The sequence below is a fragment of the Pecten maximus genome, chromosome 10, assembly GCF_902652985.1.
Source record: "Pecten maximus chromosome 10, xPecMax1.1, whole genome shotgun sequence".
Taxonomy (NCBI): domain Eukaryota; kingdom Metazoa; phylum Mollusca; class Bivalvia; order Pectinida; family Pectinidae; genus Pecten; species Pecten maximus.
The window spans coordinates 3,301,867-3,314,217 of record NC_047024.1 but is presented as its reverse complement, the minus strand read 5'-3'; the positions used below and the strand labels follow the sequence as shown (position 1 = coordinate 3,314,217).

Sequence of the window (12,351 nt, the reverse complement as noted above, 5' to 3'; positions counted from 1 at the left end):
TATATATATATATATAGACTGTCGTTATTACGTCACTGATATATATATATATATATATATACTGTCGTTATTACGTCACTGATATAATATAGACTGTCGTTATTACGTCAATGATATATATGTATAAACTAATGATAATACCGACATTTACATTAAGGCCGACAGTTGTGAGATCACAGAAAATTCTACGTCAGACATTCATAGATAAGAGATAAAATATGAGCGCTAACGCTGGGTTTAATTTTTCTGTAAATAGCCTAAAATCCTGTAATTTCCGTTACTATAGCGCTTCACCTTAGACCCATGTACAATTAAGCTCATACAAATGTGTTAATTAAACGGACACATTTCTTTACGATTGCTCAAATTTCAATGTGATAAATTTTATTTTAATGTCGGAATGAAGAATGTCTCCGCATCAGGCTATCGAGTGTCACCAGGGAGATGTTCCAACCACCATCACGAGGGTAAACCGGTCACCACAAATGTACGTCACCGCTTTTGTGTAAAAATGCAACATAAGCAAATCTCAACCGAGATAAAAAAAAACAACAACAACAACAAAAAACAAAAAACAACAAAAAACAGACACAAAAATGTGATGAGGGGGAAAGTACCACGTGTTAAAGGTGATTGTAGTTCCCCTGTCCTGAAAACAGCCCTTGTCTGCAAACTTAGGGTTGATATACAGAGATTCAAGTGTTCAAAAACCATAGCTTAGAACCGGTACCTGTATACTTCATCCTAAAATATGAACTGAGACTAAAGAAAGATAACTCTTCTTGACAGACGAAGCTTTGAGGACTTTCCTGTACAACGGGAGATAACTCCTACATTGCCCACGACTACGATTGACTGCTTGGTGTTACGGTTAGACCTTCTGTATCAGGCCGCCAGGACCACGACACGAATCCCAACCCGTGTGCCATACACAACAAATATATATATATAAACCTTAGGTTAGAAATGCGTGCGAAGCCCCTGTGTTACATGGCACTGAAGAATCATCGGCATAAAACACAACGACATTGATGAATCAATGTACTTAATTATATCAAATAATATTGATTCAGTGCTTTGCTGGAGAGGTATCGACTACTGTTAACAGATAGTGTATAACTGATTAGTGCAAAATAAAAACATGTACCAAACTATATAGAGAAACCACAAATAACCCAATCATAATATAGTGGAATTCTGTGGGTACCAAACTATATACAGAAACCACAATTAGCCCCATCATAATATAGTGGAATTCTGTCAACACCAAACTATATACAGAAACCACAATTAGCCCCATCATAATATAGTGGAATTATGTCGGTACCAAACTATATACAGAAACCACAATTAGCCCCATCATAATATTGTGGAATTCTGTCGGTACCAAACTATATACAGAAACCACAATCAGTCCCATCATAATATTGTGGAATTTTGTCGGTACCAAACTATATAGAGAAACCACAAATAACCCCATCATAATATAGTGGAATTCTGTGGGTACCAAACTATATACAGAAACCACAATTAGCCCCATCATAATATAGTGGAATTCTGTCGGTACCAACCTATATACCGAAACAACAATTAGCCCCATCATAATATAGTGGAATTCTGTCGGTACCAAACTATATACAGAAACCACAATTAGCCCCATCATAATATAGTGGAATTCTGTCGACACCAAACTATATAGAGAAACCACAATTAGCCCCATCATAATATAGTGGAATTATGTCGGTACCAAACTATATACAGAAACCACAAATAACCCCATCATAATATAGTGGAATTCTGTCGGTACCAAACTATATACAGAAACCACAGGCGCTTGCATAGAAAATGCGATTTTCAATAATAATAAAAAAAAAATTGATATGACAGTGGTATGTGTAATCTGTTAAGCTCTTGAGCACATCATAATATAGTGGAATTCTGTCGGTACCAAACTATATACAGAAACCACAATTAGCTCCATCATAATGTAGTGGAATTCAGTGGGTACCAAACTATATACAGAAACCACAATTAGCCCCATCATAATGTAGTGGAATTCTGTCGGTACCAAACAGCGATAATATATTACATCAACAGCGTTATATAAAATACTATATCGTGACTATAATTCTACCTAAATAACATTTGATATGTACTCCTCTGCGGAACTGACAATAGTGATCATCTATTCATCTTTCTTGCATCAGATTATTTTAAAAATTTCCTTTTCATTATTACATACTTTTAAAAGATCTTGTGACTCAACCCAGAGATATAGGTATAAGACTCTATTGTCAAGCAAGAATACAATCAGCCTTCCTAGTTATTAACGTACAATATCAACTATGAACCCTGCATGTGAGCTCGTGGGTAGGGTATACCTGCTTCACAAGTTCATGCCCATACACACCTTTAACCTCGATTTTCCCTCTTGGATTTCCACACTTTTAATTCCAATCATTAATGAGATGATCATAGGACAAGACAGCTTTATTGTCTTATTATTTGGCATCATATGAATTTCTACTGAATTTATACCAGAAGCGCTGTTTTATACATAATAAAATATATATTACTGAATTTATACTGAAAAGTGCTGTTTTATACAGATAATGCATCTATTACTGAATTTATACTGAAAGGTGCCGTTTCATTCAGACAATGTCTCTATTACTGAATTTATACTGAAAAGTGCTGTTTTGATACAGATAATTTATATATTACTGAATTTATACTGAAAAGTGCTGTCGTATAATGTTACATAATGGAAATGATGGTAACACAGAGTCAATAGACCAATATATACTGGGTTAGTATATAGCGATCTATTAAAATCCAAAAAGCTAGGACGGAAATATTTAGGGACTTGGAAATTACAAAGAAATCTTGTTGATCTTTGAATAATGTTTATTTTTCAGTGATATACTAGCATGATCTACATGCTCAAAGTTACATACATTAAAAACATGAATCAAATATATAGAAGTATACATTAATTAGCACACTAATGGAAGTCACTTTCCTCACCCACTAACACACATATCAGGAACGGTTCCGTGTGGTTTACTGAACATAACTGTATTATAAACGCTGACAATCAATGATGATCCTATATATCTGTATGATCCTCTATATACAGAACCAGAGAGATGACCTCTATATACAGAACCAGAGAGATGACCTCTATATACAGAACCAGAGAGATGACCTCTATATACAGAACAAGAGAGATGACCTTATACATCTGTATGATCCTCTATATACAGAACCAGAGAGATGACCTCTATATACAGAACCAGAGGAGAGATGACCTCTATATACAGAACCAGAGGAGAGATGACCTCTATATACAGAACCAGAGAGATGACCTCTATATACAGAACCAGAGAGATGACCTCTATATACAGAACCAGAGAGATGACCTATATATCTGTATGATCCTCTATATACAGAACCAGAGACATGACCTATATATCTGTATGATCCTCTATATACAGAACCAGAGAGATGACCTCTATATACAGAACCAGAGAGATGACCTCTATATACAGAACCAGAGAGATGACCTATACATCTGTATGATCCTCTATATACAGAACCAGAGAGATGACCTATACATCTGTATGATCCTCTATATACAGAACCAGAGGAGAGATGACCTCTATATACAGAACCAGAGAGATGACCTATACATCTGTATGATCCTCTATATACAGAACCAGAGAGATGACCTATACATCTGTATGATCCTCTATATACAGAACCAGAGAGATGACCTCTATATACAGAACCAGAGAGATGACCTATACCTCTGTAGCCTGTTAACATGGGAGGATGGTGGGTAGGATTTCATGTACATAATAAAATATAACATTTCATACTCAAGATAAATACCATACACAATACAAATTATCATAATATCATTAATGTCACTTTCAATAAATTAACATATTTAGTAGAATGCCCATAAGTTTTGATACAGTGAAGTTGTTTTCTGGGTAAATCTATTTTATCTTCTCTATATTCATACAAAGACAATTGTTTGTAAAGCCCTTTGGGGATGTTTGGATCACAGGGGCAGGACATGCTCCTATGACCTTGAATGAAATATACAAGTAATCCTAGGTTACTGGTAAATAGTTCATTCTGGGTCATCAGACCGTGTCAACCCCCTGTGGCTAGAATGATTGATTCTCCAAGGAGCATTTACAAAACAAGGAACATGACCTAAAGTGTTGCCATTTTTTTTTTTTTTCCGTTGAAAGGAAATTCATTATACCCTCTGTTAATTTTTTAAATGGGTGTTCGAATTGGAACTCTTCTTTGTCCGAGATACAGAATAGAGGACTGGGACAATACCTTTATACGAATATACACAAGACTTTATTAATATATAGCATCTCAGAACCTCAAGGAAAAATTAATTTTCAGTAATCATCAGCAAAAGATAGGTTTTTAGGACGGTATAGAGGAGTTGACTAGTGATATAGGGATACCCGACACTTGTCCAACTGGCTTAACTAAAGATAACAACACATACACACATCTTGTGAAAAAATTTCTCTTAATTTTTCTTCAAACACTTTTATAAATAGATAGTTTTTTCTTCCTTTCAAACCTTCACAACTCTCACCTGATAATTTGTTTCTCAATATATCTCAACATTTTATCAAAAACAAATGAAATCTCAGTTTACTTCCACTTAAATCTACACACATCTCAAAAAATAATCTCTCTGAATTCTTCAGTTCAATCATTCCTGCCACTCTCAACTCTTCATCAAATCCATCAGTATATCTCGCGTATCCCTCACTGAACTCACAAAATTACTCTCCTAATGGAAGCCACGACTGCCACACCCTTATGTGTCATCATCCAACCTGATAAATGGATCGTTGAGCTGTGCCTTCAGATTGAGCATGACATGGAAGTAGTTATGATGGGGTTAGCTGCCCTTGATTTGTTGGTTTGTCATTCTCACACCAGGCGGTGTCAATGAACTTCAATTTGAAACATTCTAAAGTCAATTTTCTGCCTGATCACACCGGTCAGTATGAATTCTGCATTATACATGGCTGAAAACAGAGAGAAATAAATATTATCATACCAATCATCCTTTTGTATAATATTTATCCAATCAAATTGATAAGAATTTGTTCACATACGTATCTAAACACACCTCGAGATTCATCAGTTTGGTATGATTAGGATTTGGAAAGATGTTTATCTTGAAAATACAAACAGTAATTGAAAACTGTTTGCTATCAAACAAAAGTGGACTGAAACTACCACAAAGATCAAAGTTCACTGTGTAGACAGCTCCACTAACAGAAACATACAGACATGTCACTTAACATTCACACCTTAGCTACCCACTATTAGTGGGCGTAGTGTACAATCAAATTAACTAAATATAAGGAAATCCCTGCTACCAGGTCAATAATTCTGATATATAAATCAATATTATCTATTTAGAAATCTTCATACCAGATCTGATGCTCACTAATATTTGTGTCCGATACATAAATCAATATTATCTATTTATAAATCTTCATACCAGATCTGATGCTCACTAATATTTGTGTCAGATACATAAATCAATATTATCTATTTATAAATCTTCATACCAGATCTGATGCGCAATAATGTTTGTGTCGGATACATGAATCAATATTATGTCTCTTCTTTAGTTCTCATATTAATAGATCACACAAAGAATATACAATTACGTATTATGGAAGATATATGTAGACCCGAGTCTTACCAATATTTTTAGCCAGTAAATCCCGACACAGATGTATGTCATTTTCACAGGTTATCAGTATGCACTTTGGATTGCCCTGAAAAAAAAAGAAGAAAAAAAATTGAAAATGCCTCTCTACTCTATAAGGATGTTAATGATAACAGCTAAAAATTACAAATTAGCAAAACTACCATACGTATGATAGAATTTGTTGAAAAAATCCAAAAATCTTGTATTGATGTGACATTAGTTAGTCACAAGCACATGCTCATTATTTTGGTAACGATCATTAAGTGTTATGTCATCATTGATGATCAGATTTTCACAGTGATTTATATGGAACTTTAACAAGAACTTGTGTGTTTATAGAAACCAGGAAAAAGAAAGCGAGATTAGTATAGCACTAGCCCACGGTGAAATGATGACAGGCCAAACATGATTTCTGTGGAATTCCAATATTTAGCAATAATTTTTGTTTCTCATTAGTTCTTTGTTTTCCACAACACTCCTCACAGAGAAATGTAATTTAGATGTATATCTTACAATAAGGACTGGGGTCGTTATTTTATTGACAAACAGAACAAACCTGCTCGTCCTTCATGGACAGAAAGGTTCTAAGCCCAGGCCTCCTCTTCATGACCTTGCCGCCAGCACTCTCCACAATGTTGATGAGGTCCCCGACAGGAGGACTAACACTTGGGGTAATGTAGAATGTTAGACCCTGTAATGTAAATTAAAGTGTTAACGTTCTCATGTGAAGAAAGGTCAAGTCTGTCTTACTATCTATTTATAGAATCTAATCATGTCTCCTCACTCATGGAGTTGACAAAGGACTTAACAGTTTTTTTATCGTGCTTTATGAAACTGAAGGAGAATGAATCTTTCTTCAACTGAATCTTCAAACATACAAAAAATATTAGCATTCAATAATCCAATGACATTTTTCAAGGAAATATGATGTAAAAGTAAAATTGTTAAAATAAAGTAAGTTTATATCTTTACTCCCCGACTTCCCTTAAGGTTTAATAACCCCAGGATATCTGACAGTAACAGTATCTGGAAAGGCGGTTTGATATGTGTCCGAGCCAGGGACGTCTATAGACTACATTACCGTACCTGGAATAGCGGTGTGATATGTGTCCGAGCCAGGGACGTCTATAGACTACATTACCGTACCTGGAATAGCGGTGTGATATGTGTCCGAGCCAGGGACGTCTATAGACTACATTACCGTACCTGGAATAGCGGTGTGATATGTGTCTGAGCCAGGGACGTCTATAGACTACATTACCGTACCTGGAATAGCGGTGTGATATGGGCCCGAGCCAGGGACACCTGTAGACTACATTACCGTACCTGGAATAGCGGTTTGATATGGGCCTGAGCCAGGGACACCTGTAGACTACATTACCGTACCTGGAATAGCGGTGTGATATGTGTCCGAGCCAGGGACACCTGTAGACTACATTACCGTACCTGGAATAGCGGTGTGATATGTGTCCGAGCCAGGGACACCTGTAGACTACATTACCGTACCTGGAATAGCGGTGTGATATGTGTCCGAGCCAGGGACTCCTGTAGACTACATTACCGTACCTGGAATAGCGGTGTGATATGTGTCCGAGCCAGGGACGTCTATAGACTACATTACCGTACCTGGAATAGCGGTTTGATATGTGTCCGAGCCAGGGACACCTGTAGACTACATTACCGTACCTGGAATAGCGGTGTGATATGGGCCTGAGCCAGGGACACCTGTAGACTACATTACCGTACCTGGAATAGCGGTGTGATATGTGTCCGAGCCAGGGACACCTGTAGACTACATTACCGTACCTGGAATAGCGGTTTGATATGTGTCCGAGCCAGGGACGTCTATAGACTACATTACCGTACCTGGAATAGCGGTGTGATATGTGTCCGAGCCAGGGACGCCTGTAGACTACATTACCGTACCTGGAATAGCGGTGTGATATGTGTCCGAGCCAGGGACGCCTGTAGACTACATTACCGTACCTGGAATAGCGGTGTGATATGTGTCCGAGCCAGGGACACCTGTAGACTACATTACCGTTCCATGGAATAGCGGTGTGATATGGGCCTGAGCCAGGGACACCTGTAGACTACATTACCGTACCTGGAATAGCGGTGTGATATGTGTCCGAGCCAGGGACACCTATAGACTACATTACCGTACCTGGAATAGCGGTTTGATACGTGTCCGAGCCAGGGACACCTGTAGACTACATTACCGTTCCATGGAATAGCGGTGTGATATGTGTCCGAGCCAGGGACACCTATAGACTACATTACCGTACCTGGAATAGCGGTGTGATATGTGCCCGAGCCAGGGACACCTGTAGACTACATTACCGTACCTGGAATAGCGGTGTGATATGTGTCCGAGCCAGGGACTCCTGTAGACTACATTACCGTACCTGGAATAGCGGTTTGATATGTGCCCGAGCCAGGGACGCCTGTAGACTACATTACCGTACCTGGAATAGCGGTGTGATATGTGTCCGAGCCAGGGACGCCTGTAGACTACATTACCGTACCTGGAATAGCGGTGTGATATGTGCCCGAGCCAGGGACGCCTGTAGACTACATTACCGTACCTGGAATAGCGGTTTGATATGGGTCCGAGCCAGGGACGCCTGTAGACTACATTACCGTACCTGGAATAGCGGTTTGATATGGGCCCGAGCCAGGGACGCCTGTAGACTACATTACCGTACCTGGAATAGCGGTTTGATATGTGTCCGAGCCAGGGACGCCTGTAGACTACATTACCGTACCTGGAATAGCGGTTTGATATGTGTCCGAGCCAGGGACACCTGTAGACTACATTACCGTACCTGGAATAGCGGTGTGATATGTGTCCGAGCCAGGGACACCTGTAGACTACATTACTGTACCTGGAATAGCGGTTTGATATGTGTCTGAGCCAGGGACGCCTGTAGACTACATTACCGTACCTGGAATAGCGGTGTGATATGTGTCCGAGCCAGGGACACCTGTAGACTACATTACCGTACCTGGAATAGCGGTTTGATATGTGTCCGAGCCAGGGACACCTGTAGACTACATTACCGTACCTGGAATAGCGGTTTGATATGTGTCTGAGCCAGGGACGCCTGTAGACTACATTACCGTACCTGGAATAGCGGTGTGATATGTGTCTGAGCCAGGGACACCTGTAGACTACATTACCGTACCTGGAATAGCGGTTTGATATGTGTCCGAGCCAGGGACACCTGTAGACTACATTACCGTACCTGGAATAGCGGTTTGATATGTGTCCGAGCCAGGGACGCCTGTAGACTACATTACCGTACCTGGAATAGCGGTTTGATATGGGCCCGAGCCAGGGACTCCTGAAGACTACATTACCGTACCTGGAATAGCGGTTTGATATGTGTCCGAGCCAGGGACGCCTGTAGACTACATTACCGTACCTGGAATAGCGGTTTGATATGTGCCCGAGCCAGGGACTCCTGAAGACAACACTGCATCTCTTTCTCCGCCTTTAAATCCCTCAGTGCGTAATTCGCCTCATCTGTAAGACAGAAAAGTCCAATAAATGGTTGACTTTTTAAAAATGTTTGTCGTTCAACAATAAATGTCACACCATGGATATCACTGTTACATCAACAGATAAATATAGAAAACAGAAGTACAGTAAAATCTGTCAATCATAAATCTGTCTGATAGGAAAATTTGCTTGATACAAACAAAATAATCATCCCTAGCTTTTCCTCCTTGTCTATACTTGGTATGAATTTGTCTATAATGAAAATTTGCTTCTAAAGAATGTAATTTGTGGTCCTTTGAGTGATTTTCCAAGAGGCGTTACATACTCGGCATTTCTAAGCAGTTTTCAGGAAGTAGGAGGCCCGTGACAGGAGATTTGGGATGTGTACAAACATCTTAAACATATTCGTCAGCTAAATAGCGATTACATGTTATTCATAAAACTCAAAGTAAATGGGCTTTCTGGGAGTCAGTGTTGTTTTGAATGAGTAGTCTTGGTGAAAATAACCACAAATCAGTGTCAAGTGATGTTGGCTTGTGCTCAGTTTCGACTTGTGTTGCCACATTAGCAAAATTTTCTTCAGCCCCCCCCCCCCCCCCCCGAAGTCATCAATTTCTGATGGTTACACATGAGTCTAAGATGTCACAGTAGATGATTGAAGCTAAATTCCCTGCCACATACTTTTTGTCCAAAGTTAGAGCGTTAATTTACTTGACACATATTATATAAAACTATTTTACATACCTAGGAATCGGTTCTGTTCCAGACTGTCCTCAATCCAGTTACGTGTGACCACACACTTACAGACATTGATGGCGATGAAAAATTTGAGGGTACGAGAGAAGGTTGGGGTGACTAGGTGTGTACAGTATCGGGGGTTCTCTGTGATATTGGCACCGAGCTGCATAGCACTCTGTCAACAACAACAATATTTTGAAAACTAATACCGTGCTAAAATGTAACAAGCTAGGCATTTACATCTTCTAGGATAATGTTGTGCAGGTAACATTGCTAAACTTTGGTAAAGACATACTGGTATATAGTGTAAGACTAGGCAATATGTAACTAATTTAACTCAATACTACCCTTCATACTAAAACTTGTTAAAATCTGACCATTATGTGGACCAGTTAAGTTATTTAGCTGACTAGACAGTGACCAATGACCTATCTGATCAATAATTATACATAAAGATGTAAGCATCATATATGGCTGTGTAAGTTACTTGTACATAAAAACAAATTTAATATATATATATATTAGTAACCCTTTTCTCTCTTGAAAAGACCATACAAGTACAGGTTGTTTGATACCAAACATTAGATCCAGCTATTACAACTGAGGAGAATGACTTACAGCCTGTAGGCGCTTGGCAAGACCGCGAGGAAACCCCGTGAACATGACTCTTGGTCCAGGCTTTTCCAGTATGGACTGGTCATCTTTGTTCAGGTCCATTCTGAAACATAATCAGAAACTTTAGAAATTAATCCAGTCATGTAAAAAGTTTCAGTTTGGAGTATTTTTTGTTTATAAACAATAATGATAGTCTAACAGACTGATTACGTTATACTCTTTTTGCTGTATGTGAGCATGTCAATTTTGATTATATCTTAATTTCACAAGATATCAGACTATTCAGACAAGAGGTCCAAAGGGCCTGCATCGCTCACCTGGATATTTCAGGAATTATGGCAAAATACTGTAATTTAATTTAAGTGATATCTCAAATATTTTCCTGCTTTTGAACTGCCTCTCCCAACAATGGTTCAAACTAAAGGTAGACCAAATCCTGTCATTCTTAAAAAAAAAAGGATTTTTAATTATTATTATTTTTTTTGCTATAATTCCCCATTGGGTTCCCTTTCTCTTGCCCCAAAAGCACAACATCCTTCATTTATACAACATTACATCTCATTTGCCCAATAATGCTCCAGACTAAATTTCATCAATATACATTCAGGACTAGTAGGGATTTAAATGATTTACCCGAATTTCCCCTATTTGGCCCCGTTCTTTTGGCCGTAGGGGAGCCACATCCTCTGTTTATACAACATTAGATATCTTTTGCCCAATAATGCTCCAAACCAAATTTCATCAAAAATATTCAGGCATTCAGGACTAGTAGGGATTTAAAGGATTAACTTCAATTTCCCCTATTGGACCACTCCCCTCTGGCCTCGGGGAGCTACACCCTCCGTTGATAAAACATTAGATCTCCTTTGCCCAATAATGCTCCAGACCAAATTCATCAAAATACATTTGCCACCTGAGCAACTAATTTAGTTTAACTTTATTTATACTTTCTTTATTGATCTCTCAAACAATGAAATCACAAGAGTAGAATATGTATCAAACAATGAAATCACAAGAGTAGAATATGTATCAAACAATGAAATCAGAAGAGTCGAACATGAATTAAACTTGATCAAAACAGTTCAGAAACTTGCTACAGTGACAACACTGAATCTGCCGACGTAAACAACAGAAACCTAGGACTTCTCAATCCATCTTATCCTCCATAAGCTAGTAATTTCGGCCAAATTTTCATTGCAATGATTACAAAAAACCAGAAATATCAAAAAGATCTGTTGTTTTTTTACAATGAAAACATCAATTCTTTATCACTTCAATACTTTCATATCTAGATTAAATTACATGTGGTGGGGTGGGTTCAAATTAGGATTGGTGAGGTTTGAAATAAATTTATTTTGTTATTGGGTAATATGTGATGTGTTTGTACCTTGCTTTTTTAATGGGTGGTTCTGCTGCCTCAGGCTTTGGGACATGTACATTCTCCTGGCCTGGTGCCGCGGCAGGACGGGACTTCGGGAGACCAGGCAGAAATCTCTGAGGCAGACATAGGAAACAAACATACTTTGGATACATTCCAATCAAGTTGTATTAAATTTCAGAGTTAATTTTTAGACATCCCTATAGTCTTTTGAATAACAGTTTTTTAGCAATTCAAAATATACAGAAGGTACAATTTCAATCTGAAAAGGACTCACTTTATCAAATAACCAGTGTAAACCAATACATACAAAACTTTCACAAAGAACCATGAGAATTTCGC

At 38.4% G+C, this 12,351-nt stretch overlaps 1 protein-coding gene across 50 annotated transcripts in view; it reads right to left on the bottom strand.

Moving 5' to 3' along the window:
• Positions 1 to 2,886: 2,886 nt before the first annotated feature.
• The window catches only part of LOC117335370 (PAX-interacting protein 1-like), a 33,863-nt gene continuing 24,398 nt past the window's right edge, over positions 2,887 to 12,351 (bottom strand). For 2 of the 50 annotated variants that reach the window (XM_033895322.1, XM_033895326.1), the window contains exons 16-22: positions 12,019 to 12,125; positions 10,635 to 10,734; positions 10,023 to 10,191; positions 9,202 to 9,302; positions 6,330 to 6,464; positions 5,765 to 5,840; positions 2,887 to 5,075 (exon numbers count right to left, since the gene is read on the bottom strand). In XM_033895322.1, coding sequence (XP_033751213.1) covers positions 4,993 to 5,075; positions 5,765 to 5,840; positions 6,330 to 6,464; positions 9,202 to 9,302; positions 10,023 to 10,191; positions 10,635 to 10,734; positions 12,019 to 12,125 — 771 coding nt within the window. In that variant the 3' untranslated portion in view covers positions 2,887 to 4,992. The remainder of the gene's footprint in view (positions 5,076 to 5,764; positions 5,841 to 6,329; positions 6,465 to 9,201; positions 9,303 to 10,022; positions 10,192 to 10,634; positions 10,735 to 12,018; positions 12,126 to 12,351) is intronic. The other 48 variants (XR_004534357.1, XR_004534361.1, XR_004534364.1 and 45 more) reach the window with 48 other exon arrangements.